General features: G+C 40.6%; 1 protein-coding gene across 4 annotated transcripts in view; it reads left to right on the forward strand.

Annotated features, from left to right (window-relative positions):
• Positions 1-20,570, forward strand: part of anks1ab (ankyrin repeat and sterile alpha motif domain containing 1Ab) — an 81,190-nt gene that overhangs the window by 17,848 nt on the left and 42,772 nt on the right. For 2 of the 4 annotated variants that reach the window (XM_030133685.1, XM_030133686.1), the window contains exons 3-4: positions 8,852-8,915; positions 15,842-15,957. In XM_030133685.1, coding sequence (XP_029989545.1) covers positions 8,852-8,915; positions 15,842-15,957 — 180 coding nt within the window. Of the gene's footprint in view, positions 1-8,851; positions 8,916-10,472; positions 10,710-14,532; positions 15,129-15,841; positions 15,958-20,570 lie in introns of those variants that run through there. The other 2 variants (XM_030133688.1, XM_030133687.1) reach the window with 2 other exon arrangements.

Here is a 20,570-nt window from a genome sequence, read left to right on the forward strand (position 1 = left end):
AAATATTTAACTCCAGTGGACAAGGCATGATGTTATGAAATGTTTGAGCACTTTCTCTGTGATGAGGCTGGTTTACTTAAGAAGCGGATTTTGGTGACAGGTTTGAATATAGGTGCACTCAGGCTGAGACGTAATGCAGTCCTGGTGTGTGTGTGATATAGAATGTAACTGGGTTAATTCAAAGAGTAATGTGAGGTCTGTATTGCTTCAGGCATATGCCACGCGTCCCACGTGCCTGACTTCCAAATGAATCAAGGCTTTTCCACAGTGTTGATGCCACTAGCAAAGTGCATAGGGCTTTTTCAAACACTAAATATTACATCAAATAAGCCTGGCTGTGTCTCTGGTGTCACTAGTGAAAGCAGAATCAGCTTTTCAGGCTCTCTAAATCTTCATTGCTGATTGTGAATAAATCACTCCAGTGATTCTAAATTTAGTCCCCTTGCTGATTTGTGATAGTTTTCACACAAAATTTAGGGTAACCACAGCTTGCTAATTGCCTTACTTAAAATTGTCAAAACATAGGTGGTGCTTCCATTTTTTTTTTTTTTTCATTTACAGTATCCATATAATATTGAATGTTATGGAGTTTCTTCTTTTTTAATGGATTTTTTTGTGGATAGAGGTACTCTGTATGATGTGTCAGCAAAAGTGTGCCATTCTGACAAATTGCTTACAGTTAACCAGTGAAAATGTTTAACTATAATACTGTACAATAGGACATTGGATGCTTAAAAATACAACATATTCCCCAGCGAGGCTTAAGCAAAATTAGTAATTCGCTGTCCTTATATGTAGATTTCTAATGAGACGGAGCCTAGAAAGGAGAGATTAGGATACCAACTTATCTCGCCTCAGTTGTTTTTAATTAACTGTGGCGTGGTATAGGGAGGCACTGATCCAACTTTTCCTTTTCCTCTGCTTATTTTGATTCCTCAGTTCAGGGTATTTGCAGATGCAGACTACTAATCTGAGACTAGCTCTCTCTTGTTCATCCCTTTAAAATCTACATACTAAACTGGTTCAAAGCATGCTCATCATTTTTATACAAGACAACATGACCAAAAAACTGAGTAGGCAGTATGTGCACTATGTATGCATGCAGAGGCACTGTTATACGATGAAAGTGAACAGAAAACATAACATTTTAGAGTTTCATTTTCAGTGTATTGGGTTTTAACTGCTCTAGGCCAACATAGTGTTGGAATAGAATGAAGCTAGAATGAGAACTGTGCCTCAGAAGTGATAGCATTATTAAACTGTTTACACATAGGGCTGATTTAATGCCAAAAAACTCCATAAAGACATAATTAAAAATGACTCCTAGTGTAATGACTAATACTGTTGTAGTATTGAAGACCTCTTTTTTCACTTTTTTGAAGGTCTCACACAGCAGGAACACCACTAAACCACATATGACATAACTGATGCAAACCAGAAAATGAATCATAAGAGTAATTTTGTGTTTGAATACACCACTTTCTGTTGTCTTAGTCATGATTTACCCTGGGCGGTTTACCATACAAAACCTCATGTGGTTTTAACCAAGCAAATAGTTCAGATCCTTTAATTGAATAATTACTGCAGTGATTAGTATTTTTCAGTGCAACAATTTTTTTAACCCCATTAAGACTGGTTTCTGATGAGTCCAGATTGACCCTGTTCCAGAGTGATGGGTGTATCAGGATGAGAAGAGAGGTGGATGAAGTGATTACCCATCATCACCCAGAGAAAGTGTCAGCAGTCATCTGGAACCTGTAACTCTAAAAGCTAAAAACCAGGTTAGAAATCTAGGGGTAATAATGGACTCAGACCTAAACTTTAACAACCACAATAAATCAATTACATCATCAGCCTTTTACCGCCTCAAAAACATTGCCAGAATCAAAGGTTTACTGTCTAAACCAGACTTAGACAAATTTATCCACGCATTTATCTCTAGCAGGTTAGATGACTGTAACAGCCTTCTCACTGGACTCTCTAAACCAGCTGTCAGACAGCTGCAGTACATCCAGAATGCTGCTGCTCGAGTCCTGACTAGAACCAGGAAGTACGACCATATTAGTCCTGTGCTTAGATCTCTGCACTGGCTTCTTGTCGCTCAGAAAATAGACTTTAAAACAGCTCTGCTCATTTATAAGTCTCTCCATGGTCTAGCTCCAAAGTACATTTGTGACATGTTGGTCCCATATGAACCATCTGGGACCCTGAGAACCTCAGGGACTGGTCTTTTGCTGGTGCCCAGAGTCAGGACTAAACAGGGTGAAGCTGCGTTTCAGTTCTATGCAGCTAAACTCTGGAACAGTCTTCCTGATGATGTCAGACAGGCCTCTACTCTGACAATGTTTAAGTCCAGGCTGAAAACAGCTCTGTTCAACTGTGCATATAACAACTGAAAGGGTTCTATCTGCACTCTTCTCTTTTACTTTGTTTTAATTGATTATTATTTATGTTTTATTGATTATGTTTTAATTGTAATTGTGTGTTTTTAACCTGTCTCTTTTCCATTTTTGTAAAGCACTGTGAATTGCCCTGTGTATGAATTGTGCTATACAAATAAATCTGCCTTGCCTTGCCATGCCTAGTGCCTACCGTACAAGCCCATGAGGGCAGTGTGTAGGTTCAGTAACACTATGGGCCGGATCTACTAAGATCTCAATTTGCGTATAGTAATTTGCTTGCGCAATCTAGAATTTTGTGTGTGGGGTGTGACCACGGTTTGTGGGTGATTTACAAAGATTGCTTGCGCAAATTACAACAGGTGCAAAAGTCTCGGAGACTGCCCTATTGAAATGAGGGTTTTGCGTGCGCTACTGGAGACAGTACGCTGTAGAAACTGCTCTGGGATACAGCAGCACTAATGGGAACAGAGACTGAATGATCCAGACGCACGGAAATGTAACGTTGGAGGAGTTTTGTCATAGAAGGTATTGCATGACTCATTCATTCATTTATTTTTCTTTTTAAAGGGGTGTGTGTGTGTGTGTGTGTGTGTGTGTGTGTGTGCACATGGGTAATTGGATTGAATGACTGTCAGGCACACATAATTTTGTCACACTGTAGCCAAATGTCAGTGCGTATTTTTAATCACAATCATCAGGAGTGGAAAAGAGTCCCGTAAAGTGTGTGTGTGTTTGTGTGTGGGTGGGGGGTAGGGGGGCATATTTCTCAATTATTTTTTCTTCCGTCATTCCAAAAATGTTCACATGAGGGTGAAAAATGCGTTCTCTGCATCTCGTTTCATCATTTTGATGTCTCCTAACTACTTCCATGTGTGCGCAATTACGCATCCAACCCATTTGCTCCTCCGTTTGAGACGTGTTAAATATAGACGCAGTTTCTATCAGCAAAATTGCTTTCGGGTTTGATAAATCATTTTGCGTGTGCTAAATTAATATATTTACATTTTTTCCTCCTAGCACACGCACAACTGCACGTAAATGCCCCAAATTGCATATTCATTGTGTCAAATGTACAAACTGGATGCAGATGCGCTATTTTGCACCTTTGAAAGACGTAACCCTTATTGTGCACTGTTAGTAAATCAGTTTGTACATTTTTTTTGCGTGTGCAATGAGTTTGCACACGTTTTAATACTCGCAAACCTTTGATAGATCCTGCCCTATGTGTCCAAAGATTGAGGTCAGATCAACCTAAATAAACTGAATGACCAGGGACAAATCAGTGCATTTGTTTGCTGATGACACAGGCATGTTATAAGATGACAATGTCAGGATTTATCAGGCTCAAATTGTGAGATAGTGGTTCAGGGAGAATGAGACATAATTTTCACTCATGGATTGGCCATTACAGCGTGCAAACCTGAACCCCATTGAGAAGATTTCAGATGTACTGGAGAAGACTTTACAAAGGGGTCGGGGGGGGGGGGGGGGGGGGGTCTTGAGACATTTATGAGACGGGGGTTTGTCTCTCTCTCTCTTTGAGGCATGGCCGTACGTCTGCAGGCGCCAATGCTGATATGGATTGCCCAGGTGCCGCGGCATACCTGTGCCATTGCGGCTAACCCATGGCTTGTCTCTGGTAGCGGTTGCATGGAGAATCCATTCCTACTGTGTTTGAAATGGCAGGGAGACCAAAAAGAAATAGTTGGTCAATAGTAAAATGACACTTTGACTAAAAAAACTTGCTGTCGACTAGTTTTCATGGTCGATTACGTCAACTAATCGCAGCAGGACTAGACTAGTTTTTGGTTGTTAGTCATATTAAAACCAAACCACAGTTTTTTCCTAAAGACTATGGAATGGTTATGGGTGTTCAATAGGGCTGGGTATCATGGCCAATTTCCCTAATCCATTTGATTTCGATTCATAAGGTTCTGAATCGATTAATTGCGATTTGATTTGATTTGATTCAGTATTAATTGATTGATTCAGATTCATTTAGTGATACCAAAGTACAATTTTGAGTTGTAACTTGATTATTTGACTACTGCAGCCATGTAACAGAGAATCAATATTGATATTAGAAAGGAAATAAATATGACATTTCAGAAGTAAACAGATGAATCTGCTCTGAAATAATGAACAGGACAGAAATATTGCCATGTTTCTACAGTGGCTCAGAACGGACTTCTTCATCATCTTTATTCTGTTTTATGGCTTGTGCTTCCAGCCTTAAGGCACATTACTATCACCCTGGGGCACTGACACCAGTTTGGCCCCCCTGAAACAGAATCATGTTGGGCCCTTGGTAAAAGAAACTCACTGGAGGGGGAGGGTGGGCGGAGCTTTGTGATTTCTGCTTTACTATTCCTCTAACTCTGCACTCAGCCACAGGTGATCGAAGTTAATAGTTCTAGAACAAGTGGCTTCCACGACCCGCCTCTGCCGGCCAGTTCCTCCGCTCTGCATGTTCGAGTTTGAGGCCAGGAGAACCTCCCGCTGAGGGGTTTTCCCCACTCTTCCCTCCGCGTTCCTCCCACGCCAGAACTGTTGCAAGCACAACCAAGACTCTCCACGATGGGCTTGCGAGACAGAACCGGCCGCCCTTCCGCGTTGGTGGTTTCTGGGTCATTTACTCGTGGTCCTGGTCTGACAAATCGATCTCATCCACCATTAATTGATAACGCAAAATTAAAAAGAAATTGATCCAAAATCGATCAAATCCATTTTTTTTACCTATCCCTAGTGTTCAAATTGTAAACTCTGCTCTTTGGTGGAAAAGTCATGAATTTTTAACCAATAGCTAAATGACACATACCACATGGGCACAAATACCCTGAGTCCCTGGTTCAGTTCCTGGCTGTCTGAACCATTTACTGCATAGTATTCCCCTACCCCCTTTTCTTACTTTTCCTGTCTTGCTCCTCAGTCTCTACACACAAAATACTCCCTCAAAAATGAAAAAAAGTAATGGAGTTTGTATGTGAACTATCCAGCCCAATCTCCTCCTGCTTTTGAGGAAAGGCAAAAAACCACCGTGTTCTTCAATGACAAATTACATTGAGATTATACATATCAGTTGTTTGCAGAGCCGTATGAAGGTAACATTTTTTCAGGAGACAGGATTGGAATAGGAAACAGGTTAAATTGATCACAGTATGTCGGATGTTTGATTAGCGTCACGACTGATACTAATCCAGTGTATTGGAAATGAAAATATCAACAATATTTATAGCTTGTCCTACTTTAATTTTAGGTATCAGCACTGGATAACAGATACTGCGTCTTGCACTGTGTTTGGAGTTGAGCTGCTGTTCAGTTATTCAGGAAAACAAACAAAAGCAAGCAACCTGGAAATGTATTTTGGCTCTCCTGGAAAGTCAGAGACTACTTAAATAAACATGTCTGGCTCTAAGCCCCTAAACAACTCTTCTTTCAGTGGCTCTGTAATCTCCTACATGCAGCATTGTGCTCACTTAACCTTGCAGTAAGCTGTTGCCTTATTCTGTGAAGCTTAAATAATAAAGGTCTGAGAGGGCAATCAAATACTCACTGGGAAGCAGTCAGCAACCGATCTGAATCTCTGGAGGTTGGGTTCATGCAGTGTGAACTTGTCTAAAGGTCTTTCTCTCAGCTTCCAATAATTTGAAGTTTCAAAAGCTTTAAGATTGTAATTCACCCTATCACCCTGCTGTGTTTTTGCTGAGTGGTGGGTTAGTCATTGAATTGCTGTCCACGTTTGGCTGTTGCTCGTAATCCATCATTGCTAAACAGTACGCCTCCGTCCCAACACCCTCTGCAGTGTTCCTAAATCCTCACCCAGTACCACTCCATCTGCATTCCTGTTTTCTAACTAGTCCAACTACAGATAAACCTCCTCTCTTACAGTAATGTACATGTCTTAAAAGTCCAATATGTAAGATTCATACGTCGATCAGCCTTAAAGGGGTCATATTTTGCTAAACCCACTTTTATTTGTCTTTGGTACATTTATTTGTGTATTTGGGGACCCTGTTAGTTCAAAAAGTTTGAATTAGAACCCTCCAGGTGCTGCAAAGCTATCTTTATATTCATTTTGCCAAAAATTGAGTGGATTTCTACAGCCCATTTTAATTCCTTCTTAATTTGTTGCGTCTATAACTAGTTATGTCATGACATTTGTACATATAAGGTCAAGACTTCCGTTGAACATTTCTCCGAGTACGCCACAGTTGTTTGTCAGCAGCAGCGGTTGTAGTCCATACTGAAAATATGTCCAAACTTTGAGCCAATTACCTACAATGTTCAGTTGTTGTTTGTATTAATGAACACAAGTGGCTGAACGGGACAGAGCAGCACTGTCAACAACCTGGAGGGGGTCGGGCGTAAAGTGGCCCCTTTACATTTAAAGGGCCAGCGCTCAAAACGACCTTTCTCATGTCATTACTGAAATAGGGTTGAGGATGGACCTGTGGAGTTTAATTAATGAAGAATTCAGACCCAAGCATAGTATTTACAGTTTATGTAGACCACAGGGAAATGTTTTAAAATGCATAAATCCATTTTAAGAAGCAAAATATCACTTCTTTAACATTCTGACCACTGACAAGCAAAGTGCTATTAATTTTGTTCTTGGTAGTTTTTCTCAGTTGAACTGGACTGGTTTAGATCTTTTGAAAATGTTTTGTCTCTCATCCAAGAGACTTCTTCAGTTCTGAACTGAGGAAGTTATTTTCTGAAGTGCTGAACCAGTCTAGCTGAACCGAGAACAACTACCAAGAAGAATGATGACTTGGGCAAATGAGAACCTACACAGACATATTTAATGCTATTAATTCAGATTTTTTCGTTCCAATGGGACCTGTTACTATATTAGGCAGAAAGTGAACATTTAGCTCTTGAAGTTGATGTGTTGGAAACAGAAAAATAGGCAGGAGTAGGAATCTGAGAAACTTTGACCACAGAGAAATTGTGATGGGTCAGAGCATCTCCAGGTCTTGTTGTTTACTCCCAGTGTAAAGTGGTTTGTACCTTCCAAAAGTGTCTGAAGAATAACAACCAAATCTCAACCAATCGAACATCTATGGGACTATAACATAATTACCATCTGTCTAATATTGTGTGGGTTCCCCTTTTTCCACGAAAATAGGACCAATGGCCCTGTAGCTTACCGGCCAAATTAAAAGCTTTGGGAAATTTATCCAGATGCCATTTATTATCACCCAGTTATGTGTATTTATTATATTACAGAAATAGCCCATGTTTTGGTCATATTCCAATCAGATCTGAAAAAATTCAAATTCCAAATTGATATCATTTATATTTACTGATTTATTGTATCAATCCACTTCCTATCTCTTATAATGGGCAAATTTTTCAAAGTCGCACCAAATCCAGGATCAGATCCGGATCCAAATAATTTCACTAACTTTTGTTGACATCATCATAAAGAAGCTGTATACCAAGTTTGAAGTCAATCGGAAGTGTACTTTCGGAGAAGAAGACGATTGAAATTTTTGTAACACACGACGACAGATGACGATGACAACGACGCTGGACGCCGCATGACGACAATAGCTTACGACCTGTCGGCCGGTAAGCTAAAAACAGCTCTGACCTGAGGCCTGGACTCCATCAGACCTCTGAAGGTCTGCTGTGGTTTCTGGACAAAGTCATTAGCAGCAGATCCCTGAAGTCCTGGAAGAAGGGAGGTGGACCTGCATGGATCAGATTTATTTGTCCATCACCTCCCACAGATGGTCCGTTGTCCTGAGATTGGGATGTCCTTCTTTAGTCCATTTTTGGTCGGTACTAACCACTGCAGACCAGGAACACCCAACAAGACCTGCAGTTGTGGAGATGCTCTGACCCCAGTCATCACCATTACAATATGGACCGGGTCAAAGTCACTCAGTTCCTTATGTTGCTCATTTTTCTGCTTCTAACACATTCAGCTTCGACGACTAAATGTTTATTTTCTTCCTAATATATGCAACCCAGTGAAAGGTCCCATTGTAATGAAATAATCCATATTATTACCACTTCTCCTGTCAGTGGTCACATGTGCTTTTGTGCTTGTGTGAAGTTTGTGTTGCAGTCTGTTTGGTACTGGGACCTACACATTTGCTGACATCAAAAAACTAAATTTTTAAGTTACAGACTGTAATGAATGTTTGCTTATATCTACTGTACATCAACAACCTGCAGTTTAGATTAAGTAGAGAAAAAAAATCTTTATACTCTTGTAAATTCTTCAGTGCTTCTCTTCTGTGCCTCTACAGGAGTCACACTAGCTTCAGCTAACTTAGTAATAGAAACAGACACCATCAACAAACAACAAATTCCCATTACAATGTAGACTCAAGCACAAACTTCGACTGTGTTGTATTGTCTTGAACATTGTTTTGTTACTTTTGGTTAATTTAGAGTATTTCTTGACTCTTGTCCTCTGTGTTTGTTGTCTGTAACAGATTGAGAAGATCATGAACTTGATTGGAGCAGGAATTGAAACATCCAAATCCAAACCAAGCTCAGGTAATATGATACTATGTTTTTTATGCCCATGATGTAGAATTTTATTTAATTTGAATGACAATGGAGTTTAATAGTTATAATGGATTAGATTTCTATAGCGCTTTTCAAGTCACCCAAAGCGCCCTGGGGCAGGCCAATTTGCGCCAAACAGCCCCTCTGACCACCACCAAACATTCACACCAGTGTGAGTGACACCGGAGACAAGGTGGGTGAAGTGTCTTGCTCAAGGACAGAGCGGGTTTCGAACCGCCAACCCTTCGTTTATTGGACGACCCGCTCTACCTCCCGAGCCCCAATTCATGTATTCTTAGGTAGAGGCACAAGTACAGTCATAGAAGTGTTTAGACTCTCTACTTAAAGACAAAATGTTCAGAATTGTCCTTTAAAAACACTATAGTGAGTCTTACAATAATATATCTCCTCAACCATCACATCTGACCCTCCCAGTACATGGTTCTGTATTTAGTTACAGAGACTAGGGGTGTAAGAAAATATCGGTTCTGCAATATATCACGATATTTCATTTCACAATACTGTATTGATATTTTTAGGTATTTATTCAAATGTAGATATTGTGGAGATTCATTTTGTTTTTCTTTCTTGTTTGTATTTTATTCATTATTATTTAACACTCTTTTATTCTTTAATTTGTTGGGATTGCACAGAAATAATGTTTTGATATTAGTTCTGAACTAATAGAATATGAACATTTGAACAGGATCTTAAACTGTAATGTCTGTAAAACATCATTTAAGTTTTAACGCCTTAAAATTTGATGATATAGCATCAGATCCTTTTGTGATCAAATAAAAATGGGTTTAGTATTTGTGCATATTTCTGGTGTAATTCAATTCTTCAAGGAAATATTCATTAAAAAAAGAAACAAACAAAAAATTGCCTTTTTAACTGTATCATGATATATCGTGATATATCGTATCGTGATCCTAGTATTGTGATTTGTATCGTATTGCCAGGTTCTTGCCAATACACACCCCTAGCAGAGACCCTATCATCTCTCACTGCAAGTCAGTTGCATTTTACTGCCGTGCATGTTTAAGTTTGAGCTTATTTCAGCTACTTTATGCTTTATACTGAAGTTGCATCAACTGTCAAGTAAAATAAAGTCCAAGTACTCGAAATTTGTACTGGACAAACACATTTGCTTACCTTCCTTCCATCACTCGAGTGTGTAATGTGTAATTCATTGGTTAATTGATGCTGAATGACAAAAGTGATTAAGTGAGTCTCATTCATTAGCCATTCATATACCTCTTAATTACTTAGGTGCTACATTGATAATGGTCTCATGGAGTTTAATGAATGGCAGTTGAAGATAATGTTGGTGACAAACAAACGTTCTACAGCCTTTAAATTTGCAAGGAGCGACACCTTTTAGAGCTGCCATTAGTATTCAAACACACCTTCAGAAAGACTGGAGGGTAGTAATGTTGTCCTTAAACTCACAGTGAATCACACTGACATTTCCTTGGCACCTGATTGTTGTTACTTGTTACATAAGGTTGCCACTTTATGGGAAATCTAATTCTAAATTCCCCTCACAGTCTTATTGTCTTTTCTGGAGCTACTGTATATTTCACTACCGCTTCAATTGATATTATGCTTCATCAAGTGTCCTTCAGGCTGTGCAGAGGAAGAAGCCAGCTGGCGTCAGCTCAGTTTGTTTAAATAACCCTCCTGAGTTGATACAGGGTAAACCTCCCTTGTTAAGAGAGGTACTTACTTTCTTATTCCAGCTATAAGGAGGTTCCATGTCTTGTGTAGCAGCTTCTCTAGGTGAGTACTACAACTTTGCTTTTTGGAAGTCTCATCAGATTTATTGAGATAAAAATTTCCATTAGTTATGCGCAGTATGCTTCATGCACTAACAATCTGCTGACCACAGCAAACTGTAATACCACCTAAGCTAAAGGACAGAACAGAAAAGGTAAAACGTGAAGTGAAAAATGGGTAACAAGTAAGAATGCAGAATAAGAAATGAGCTGTATCATAGTTTATTCACATCCACATTAGTGTATTACTCAGGATTAGATCTTAGGATAGGATATGATGAGAACTTTTTTAATTCAGTGTTGAGTACATACAGTGTTAGGAACATGAAACTTTTTTAATGAAATGATAAATCTTTTGGTTTCTCGTGTTAGCTCTTAAATCTAGGGGAGCTGCAAATGAAGAATGTGAGGTTAAAATAAAATCATGTCGATGCGTTGAGATGAATGAACACTATATTGTGACATTTTACATAATTTAATGTATTTTGAAATGTTATACTAAATGATTCCATGTTAACAGCTTTTTAACCATGGTGAATTTCTGATAAAATGCAACCAAATTACTTATGTATATCATATAATTTATATGCGATATAATTTCAGCACAAAAGATTATATCACAAGGTCTGTCTTCCTTGGGAGTGTTAATTTATGATTTTAACCGTAACACAACCTTCTGCACACCCAGACTAATTGTGTTATCCTAACAATGAAGACCTGAGGTTATTCCTCATTACATAAGAAGAAATATGTTGGTGTTTTTTTTTTTTTCGTTTTGTTTTTTTCACCATATAGGTGTGTGCTATTTATAGACGTTGTTTGAAGAACAGCATGCTGAAAGTGTCCCAGATTCAGCTGAGTCATGCAGTTGCTGCTCCGATTTTAAGCAAAGATTTTGCACAAGTTGTTCCTGAGGTTGCAGGGATGCCTTTGTTGCTGTTTTTATACGTGTCACTTATTAAAGAGGTCATACTTCTTATTCCACAGAGTAATAAAACGCAACAAACATGTATCATCACTGAGAGAAGGAAGAGAAGTGGGTAGACCTAAATGTCACTATTCATCCAAGCCTTGTTATTCTATTTAACAGAATAGGGAAAACCCCGCTCTCCACCAATGCTTTTGCGTTTTCATATTTCCATATTTTTCTTGGTTGTTGTAATTGTCATATCAGCATCCGAAGATGGTCAGTTAATCCTAAAACCTTACATTTTTAAAAATCACATTTTTGTGCCATGTCGCCACTTAAACGAAACCTGTAATTTCTTGACTTCCTGCATGTCCAAGGATGAAGTTGCCCATCACGAGTGCTTCGATTGTTCGCTAAGAAACAGTAAATGAGCTTAAGAAAGAGAGAGGGAGTGGTGAGAGAGCTCAGCTAACAGCACACAGGAGGCATCAGCTTGGTTTGTGTACAGGCACACTCTGACGTTCAAAGGAAAAGAGTCCGCCTTCAGTTTCCCTGAATTAATTCAGCTTTGCGGCTCATTTTCTCCTGTGCTTGGGTGTGTTGACAAGGAGCTAGTGCTTTTCTGCCGCTCTGATAAAGAGGCACAGTTTTATCTAGGCACAACCTCTACCATTTCCTTCTGTAAATAGGTCTTTCGGGGTGCTCGGCGTAGCCAAGTCTAGACCAAGCTGTGCTCAAACAGGACAGAAACCCCTTGATAGATTTGACAGCTTGGCCTGCTTAACATGGGATAAGACAGTGACCCAGTTCCCCCATTGGATACTCTGTCAGTCAGTAATTAGGTCCTACTATCGTGGGAGGTGTTGCTGTCCCAAATGAATGGAAGTAATTGGATGGGGTGGCTGGTATTTTTAACCGTCTTTGTATGGATATTGTGGAGTAAGCACTGACTTTGGCATGAAGCTCAGGAGGAAAGAGTAAAGAAGGAGGAGTAGGAATTGTGCGATCTCGTAGTGAATCATAATTAGTCCACTTCAATCCCTCTTACTTCCTATTACCATCTTATCTCACCCATATGTTTCATCGTCTCCTCCTCCATTAGTCTTTTTCTGTCTCTTATCAGTCTCCTGCTCATTCTCTCCCTCTCCCCTTCCTCCTCGTTCCCTCTTTCCGTCATTCTCTTCAGTCGGAGCGAATCTGACAGCCGCTTGTCTTCCTGATAACGAATGACGGGCACTGGTCTTTGAGGATGACTGACGGGTCACGGAGACCTGACCTGGCCTTTTACCTGAGAGTTAACGCAGACCAACAGGGGTACAGGCGGCCAATTACGAAGCAGGTTCAATCAATAGCCCTTCACTTTGCCTTCCTCTGTTGGCACCTCCTCTGCCTGCGCTGACTGGCCGACTGGGGATGTGTGAGGTGATTGCAAGCAGCTTCCAGGCCTGCGTAATTATGCTGTACCCAGATAATGCAAGTGATCAGCCCCTACATAGGTGGGCGCTAAAGCTTCCAACTCCCATGCAGATTCAAGTCACATGACACCGAGTCCTTTTTTTTACCAAAAGTCAGTCTGAATTTTAGATTTGCATTATCGTATTTGTTTATACAAGCGTAATACTGTAAGTAGCCCCAGTTGTGCTCTAAAAATGGTTGATGTGACACGAGCATCTGGAACTACTTAATGGACTCTGCCTTTTTTTCTGTCATTCTGCATGAATGAGTGTGATAAAGAAGAGACAAGATTCTCTCTTCTCTTCTCTTCTCTTCTCTTCTCTTCTCTTCTCTTCTCTTCTCTTCTCTTCTCTTCTCTTCTCTTCTCTTCTCTTCTCTTCTCTTCTCTCATTCGCCTTTACCAGTGCATTAGAGACTTGAATCAATGCTGCCCCCCCTCGTCCTATCATCAAAGTAAGATGTAAATGAATTAAAGCCATCTGCTAATAAGATGGGGCTCAAGAAGGCTCTTTGTTTCAGTATCCCTCGTTAGCCTAAAACACTGGTGATGCTCCTGCAGAACGGAATCTGGTCCCTGTCATCCTTTTACATTCTAGTCAGTCTTTGCGGAAAGAAAACTGTGATTTGGGGCTCTCAGTGCTTGTTCCTTGCTTCTGATGGTGGTGTCCTTTCTGCACTGGCAAGATCAGAGTGCCTCTGTGCAATTCTAATCAGTGCAGTGCGGGGAGAGAGGGAGAGAGGTGGGGTAAGGTTAGAGAAAGAGAGAGAGAGACAAGAACACCGAGTGTGTGGGTTTGTGTAAGAAAAGGGGAGAAAAATAGAAAGGGGTAGAGAGGCAGACGATAGGGAGTGTGTATTTGTGCATTTGTCTCTGTGCTTGAGACCAAGAGGCAAGGAGCAAGACAGAGTGAGGGAGAGGGAGAGAGAGAGAGAGAGGGAGAGAGAGGAGCAGAGGGAGGGGAATTGATATAGTGGGTGAGTGAGGGAGAGGTGGTTACGTGGAGCAGCACCCCACTTCATCAGGCAGCATACGGCAGCCCTGCAGTGCGATCACACAGTATGGGAATGGGGCTATGAGATTGAGAGCGAGAGAAAGAAAGAAAGAAAGAGCAGAGAGAGAGAGACGAGAACGAGGAAGGGGGGGAGTTAAAAGAAGAGCTTGAGGGATTTGCTCGGATGAGAAAGGGGGATGATCACTGTTGCCTGTCGTGGATGTGGGAAGGACGTGGCAGCAGTGGCTGAGGTTGAGGCAGGTTTGTGGTCTCCAGTGTAGAAGTAGCCGGCGTCAGGACGTTATGCCCTGTGAGCAGTGAGGGGTAGCGTGTGTGAGCCAGGAGCAGCTGCTGTGACTGCATCTGCGCTGCCTGCATGTCTCAGACAGGCAGGGGATGCAGCAAACCTCTGCCCTGAGCACAGAGGCTGCTAGCTGTACCCAGCGAGGAGGAGAACCAGGTGGGCTGGGGTGGGAGTGGAGGGCGCTTGCCTCAGGAAGGAGCTAGCTTAACCTGCATTTTTTTGGTCCTGCAGTGATTCTTGCTTCAGAGTCAATAGGCTCACCTTTTCGTCTGTTGGATCTGAACCTGGATTTACTGCTTTGAGAGATGATAAGCACGTTCTCTGGCGGAGCCACGCAGCCAGCCAGCCAGTCAGCAGCCTGTCGAAGAGTATGAATGCTGGGCAGCACAGGGAGCACTGGCACCTCCAAGGACAGCAAGCCTTTTTTCCACAAGCAGACAGCTTACCTGGAGCTTTATCAAGGAATCTATACTTGGATTTGATAATGAACTGAGGAGTTTGGAATCAGCTCACTGTGGAAATCCTAAGCCAACGTTTCTTTTTTGATGTAGGATTTACAATATGTCTACCTGACCGCACTCCTTGTGGCTCTGGAGTCAGGACGGAAAATGATTTAAGCAAATGTGAATTCCTGGATCAAAAATAACACGAGTACCTCAACAGTACTTCTTTAGAATGCTGCTACCTTCATTGTATGAGCCGTGTCTTAGCTCTCAAAGAGGTTGACCAATGAAGCCATGGGACTCAGCCAGAGCTTTACAAGTATGTGGTTAAAACTCTGAGAAATTTATTTTGGGGGAGCTCAATATTTCTGTATTACAATCTGGTGGAGAAATTTGTGGTTTTAAAAAATTATGGGAGTAGCTTAAGGAGAGTATATTATGTGTGATGTATGAAAATGTCTTATTTAGTGATAAGTAATCTCCATTTCCCCTCCTCAGTCTGAAAATTATCTAGTCTTGTAGACTTGTAGTGTTTAGTATTGTTATGTTTTCGGACTAGCCGTAGGCACTTGTTTTACACTCGCTCATCTTCTCACTAAAGGAATGTTTAGTGAGCCCTGTTTGTTGGAAGATGCCACAGTGGCTCAGTCCAACATAACTAACAGAACCAAGCTTCAGATGGGCTTCCTTCCTTGCACTACCTCCACCCTCGCCTGACATTTCCAGTCAGTCACACTAACACCAGTGGGTGTATATTAGCCTAGTCCGTCCCCTGCAGTGCTTGAGCTGGGCCTGCAGCACTTCCTAACCTCCTCCTCCTGTGTTTGAGTTAGCCGGGCCCCCGCCTGTACCGTGGGAGCCCCTCACCCCCAGCCTGGACCCTGTCTCCCCCCCACCCCGCCTGGTGCTGCTGCACTCGGCTCTGCCTCTGCTGGCCGAGGATGATGTGGCAATGCCATGTGTCGTCCTCTGAGTGCCGCTGCTACCGGCTGAACGGCTTCTCCCTGCTGAAGCGCTTCCCTCTCTCGGCAGATGGGGCCTGTGGTAAAGCCCTGGACCAGCCGGTGGGAGAGTGGCTGGAGCACGTGGGGCTGCCGCAGTACGAGAGCAAGTTCCTGCTCAATGGTTTTGACGACCTACGATTCATGGTGAGTCACCTGCAGCATGTCATCTCAGGGGTCGCTTCCACTTTACATCACTCAGTCTCCGCATTTGTCTTTTTATGTCACCACACTGCTTGTCTCACAGTAGCTCTACTCCCTCCCACTCTCTTCTTGTCTTCCCCTGTACAACTTTCCCTTCTTCCCCCTCATAACTCTTCACCTTTGTGCGATGCATGACCCTGTGATTATTTATAGACCAGCAATGGATCCCTATAAAGGACTGTCACCAATGGCAAGACAAATGGCAACAAAAACCCATTAACTTTTCCCAGCATTCCCAATCATGCCATCTCATTTACTCAACAATTCCACAGTCAACTTCCCCCTCACCTCAGTATTGAATCCTCTGATTTACAGCCACCAGACTTGACCTCTGTGTATATACAGTATAGTCACACAACTAGGGTATACGAGCCTCTATCTAAACATACTGCAGTTCACTCCAAATACACTTTGCATGGTTGCTCACAGAATCTCACTAAATCCTCTCCCCATTATACTTTATGCTCTGCTTGTGATGCTTATGAAACGTTCTTGCAATAACTGCACAATGTATGATTACACTGCAGCAGCATGCTCTAATGCTGTACTTATATCCTCATGGTTTTTACAAATTAATTACATGTGTTTAAAGCCAGACATTTATTTTTGATTCCAAATTTATTATTTTAGTAGTTGGTAAATAATAGAAAAGCCCCATGATGTCTGCTGTAATGATGATAGTTGGAAATAAAGAACATGATTAGACACATAGTTTTGGAAAGCATTGGCACATTTAGCATGAATGTTTTGCATTATTTAAACACCTCTGTCTTACTGTGGGGATTATATATTGATAAATTCAGTGCCGTAGTAACTCAAAGGATGTCCACAATCTGACTAAAAGGGTTATCGTGTTTCCTGTAAAGAATTGCAAGGAAACTTGATATTGCATGTGGCAATCAACGTAGAAAAAACCATTACGTTTCAATCCTCCTGTTATGTTTCTCTGAAATACATGGTTGTACTCTGTAAATAAGCAGGCCCAAAGGGTAAATGCGGACATTTCTCAGACGACAGAGCTGCATTAACACTCTGGGCTATATGTTACGTCAGTTTGTCACAGCTGAGTACAGTTAAGTGAAACCACTAAGCTCAGAGGAAAAGTGGTTGTATTCACAAAGCATTACAGTTCAGGTGCAGCTTCATCCGATATGTTTTTATCTCCAGTAAGGCGTGAGGCCGCTTTGTAGTGGTAGATCACATGAACCGTCCTGTATAAATATATGCTTTAGGCACAGATGGATGTTGTTTATGAGGTGACACCAAGCCTGTGCAGAGTCATAGTACACAGTCATGCTTAAGTAATGGTCGAAAATATGGATAAAAGCGAGACAAATTTATACACTGTATGTGCTTACTGCATTGTGTAGACAGGAGTTGTTGATAAATAAGGTATTTCTGGGCAGAAATGCCAAATGTTAGTACTCATCAATCAAATTTATATTAATTTTACAGCTGCAGACTGTTTGTATTGTGGTCTTAAGATGGACACATATGTGAAAGGATCCTTATAAAAATGTTTCAGCCTTATATTAAAAAAGAACATTCGCTAATGTATCTGTTAAACTAGTAGCAGGATAATTGCTTTTCTGTTTTTTCTTCTCTGTTCATCATTAGTATTGTTATCAGACTTTTTATTTTGTAACTTGCAGTAATCTAATTGTAGTAATAATACCTTAGTGTGACAGAGTTAGGAAGGTGAACACTTAACCATGAGGATATCAGTATAAAACTTAGACCCAGTAGATGGTTTGCATGTGTATTTTACCCTCTTGTCCTGTATTAATCATTTTATGTCCAGAAAAAGTGTAAATATACAGGAATCAAGTAATCACAGAATGTAAATATAATGATTTGCTGTTACTTTGTGTTGTGTCACACATGAGATCCAAGTGTTTTAGAATTTTACTCGTCTTGTACTAAGAAAATTAAGAAAGCTGTGTAGAAGCCAATAATATAATAACAACCGATAATGTAATAACGGCCGATAACATAACAAATTTGCCATGTTTAAAATGTAATAGGCCAGTAACGTAATATCTGGCCGATAATGTAATAAAAGTCCTGAACCGATAACATAATAACTTTTGGCCAATAACATTATAATTTATTACACTGTTGGCTCAGTTATTACATTTGCAAAGAATTTTTTTTTTTTTTTACCTGGCCAATAACGTAATAACCAGCCATTAAGTTATAACATTATTGGCCAAAAGTTATTATGTTATCGGTTCAGGACTTTTATTACGTTATTGGCCAGATATTACATTATTGGCACATTATTACATTTTAAAAATGGCAAATTTATTACATTATCGGCTGTTATTACGTTATCGGCTGTTATTACATTATTGGCTTCTACAAGCTGATTTGTAACATTGCCCTATATGACAACACACAAGCATATAAACTACTTCATAACTGGGCTGAACAGATTGCCAGAAACCTCATTAAATTGTGATGTCATCATTTCAAGAAGCATGGCGAGTTTTGCATTTTCACTGGAAGTAAAAAAAAGAAATTATGATGTGTGTTTGACTAAAAAGCATGTTCCCTCACATCATTTAACAGTGTTATTTGTAGACCGGGGCATCTCTGTAACACCAGAATGCTTCATTTATAATGATATGTTGTGATATATTTTACTTACGTCAGAAAGCAGCTTCTCTGACTTGAATATTGCACTTGGCCATATTGTGAGTTTGATAACATCTTGATTAATAGTTCAGCCCTTATGCATGTAAAAACTGCATTGTAAAAACCATACATTACTTTATGTTCAGTCTGTTGTAAAAACCAGCTGGCGGGTTTTCATCATCACCCAGTTTATATAATTACATCATCCAACACAACTGTATAGTACAACAATCCATACAGTCGCTAAAGAGACATAATACGATGGGGATGATGATGATGCTGATGAGGCTGATGATGCTGATGGATCATTAGGCATTCGGATGTTCATGTTAAGGGCTCGACTAATGTGTCTGCTGGACTTGATGCATCAAGGAGATAAATCATTAGCTTCACAGGGCAAATTATCCATGGGTATTTATAAGGATGTGGAGGATGCAAACAAGGGAAAGGTCAGAGTAGTCAGACAGACATTGTGAATGTTTAATATTGTGCCCTTTTAGATTCTGCCAGACTTGCTTTGGATGTGATCAATCTAAGTTTATGCTGAACGCGAACGTCAGAAGTTGTTTGCGGGATTCATTGCAGAGGGGAGTAGACGGGTCAGTGGAGGGCAGAGCGCTGTGGCTCACTATTCATTCAGCTTTATAACTGAATATGTTTAGTAAGTGAGACCGTATTGAAAAATAAATATGAAATGGAAATATGTTTCCGCGCTGAAAATAAGACTGAAGGAAATTGGTAAAGCAGAATCTCATTCATGGAAGTCAAACTCCTTGCATTGTTTGTGAGCTCACAAAGATCCGCTTCAGTCTGAAAGCACGATGGCAGAAATTGAAACGTGCCAGCCGTACTTTCCTCACGTAACGCGACCGTCACAGCTGAGGATACATAATGCTGCTTGGAAAGTTTCCTTGGGCCCGCCCACCAGAGCAAAAGAGCAGGCGCTCACATGAGTCGGCAAGGCTCTCTGCATGTGATGATTGCTCTGAGATGCAGCTTTTGAGGGATCATAAATTATGAACAGCTGTGTGCCCATTCTCATAATTTTTACACGATGATTATCATTTTGTGCTTCTTTCATGGTACCAGAAGTGGGGCGCCTGTAGCTTTTCTTCTCTTGGCCTTCATGCCCACACATTTCACTTACAGTAGAAATAATATTCAGCATTATTCTTGTATTTTTTTTTCTTTCGTTGCATTATGCTTTGTTGTTCTACTGTCCAAACTAATGTTTGGCTCTGAAGAGTTGGCAACAGGACAACTGAATTTCCCCATAATGCATTTACATCACATCTACCCTGCTTTAATATTTCATCAGTTTCTGCAGCCCTCTTCTTTCTCCAATGCTATAATGTGGAACTGAACATACATATTGTAACACATGAGTTACCTCTTTTTTTCATTGCCAGATTATTGTTATGCCTGCAGACTTTTGAAAATGTAACAGAATTTGATTTTCTAAACAATTCCACTGTAGGGCAGAGCGACAGAGCAATCCTAATTCACTGTTGCATTAACTGAGTGCATTTAGTGAGATGAAGGACTACCATGGCTACGTCTGCAAGTCGTGTTAGATTACATCAAACTATCACAGCTCATAAGCTATGTAAGAACTGAACCATACATTCCCATCACATGTTTCAAATGCAGCATGAAATAATAAGTTGCAGAGTCTCCCGAGGCATCATCAAACTTCAAACTGTGTTAATAAAAGTGAAAATCTATTTTGGGCCTCCCTTACATCAGACCCCGCTTCATTTTGACCTTTATTCTAGCAATCAGTGAGTAATCTCCCAACTGCACCCTGATACAAGCCTCTGAATACTGCTGCATTGTGCTCTGAAACCAATCCGGTGAGAGCAGATTGAGTAAAGACTACAGAACATTTTAACATTCTTGGCCAGGAAGAATCAATCTGC

The sequence above is a fragment of the Sphaeramia orbicularis genome, chromosome 5, assembly GCF_902148855.1.
Source record: "Sphaeramia orbicularis chromosome 5, fSphaOr1.1, whole genome shotgun sequence".
NCBI classification, from domain to species: domain Eukaryota; kingdom Metazoa; phylum Chordata; class Actinopteri; order Kurtiformes; family Apogonidae; genus Sphaeramia; species Sphaeramia orbicularis.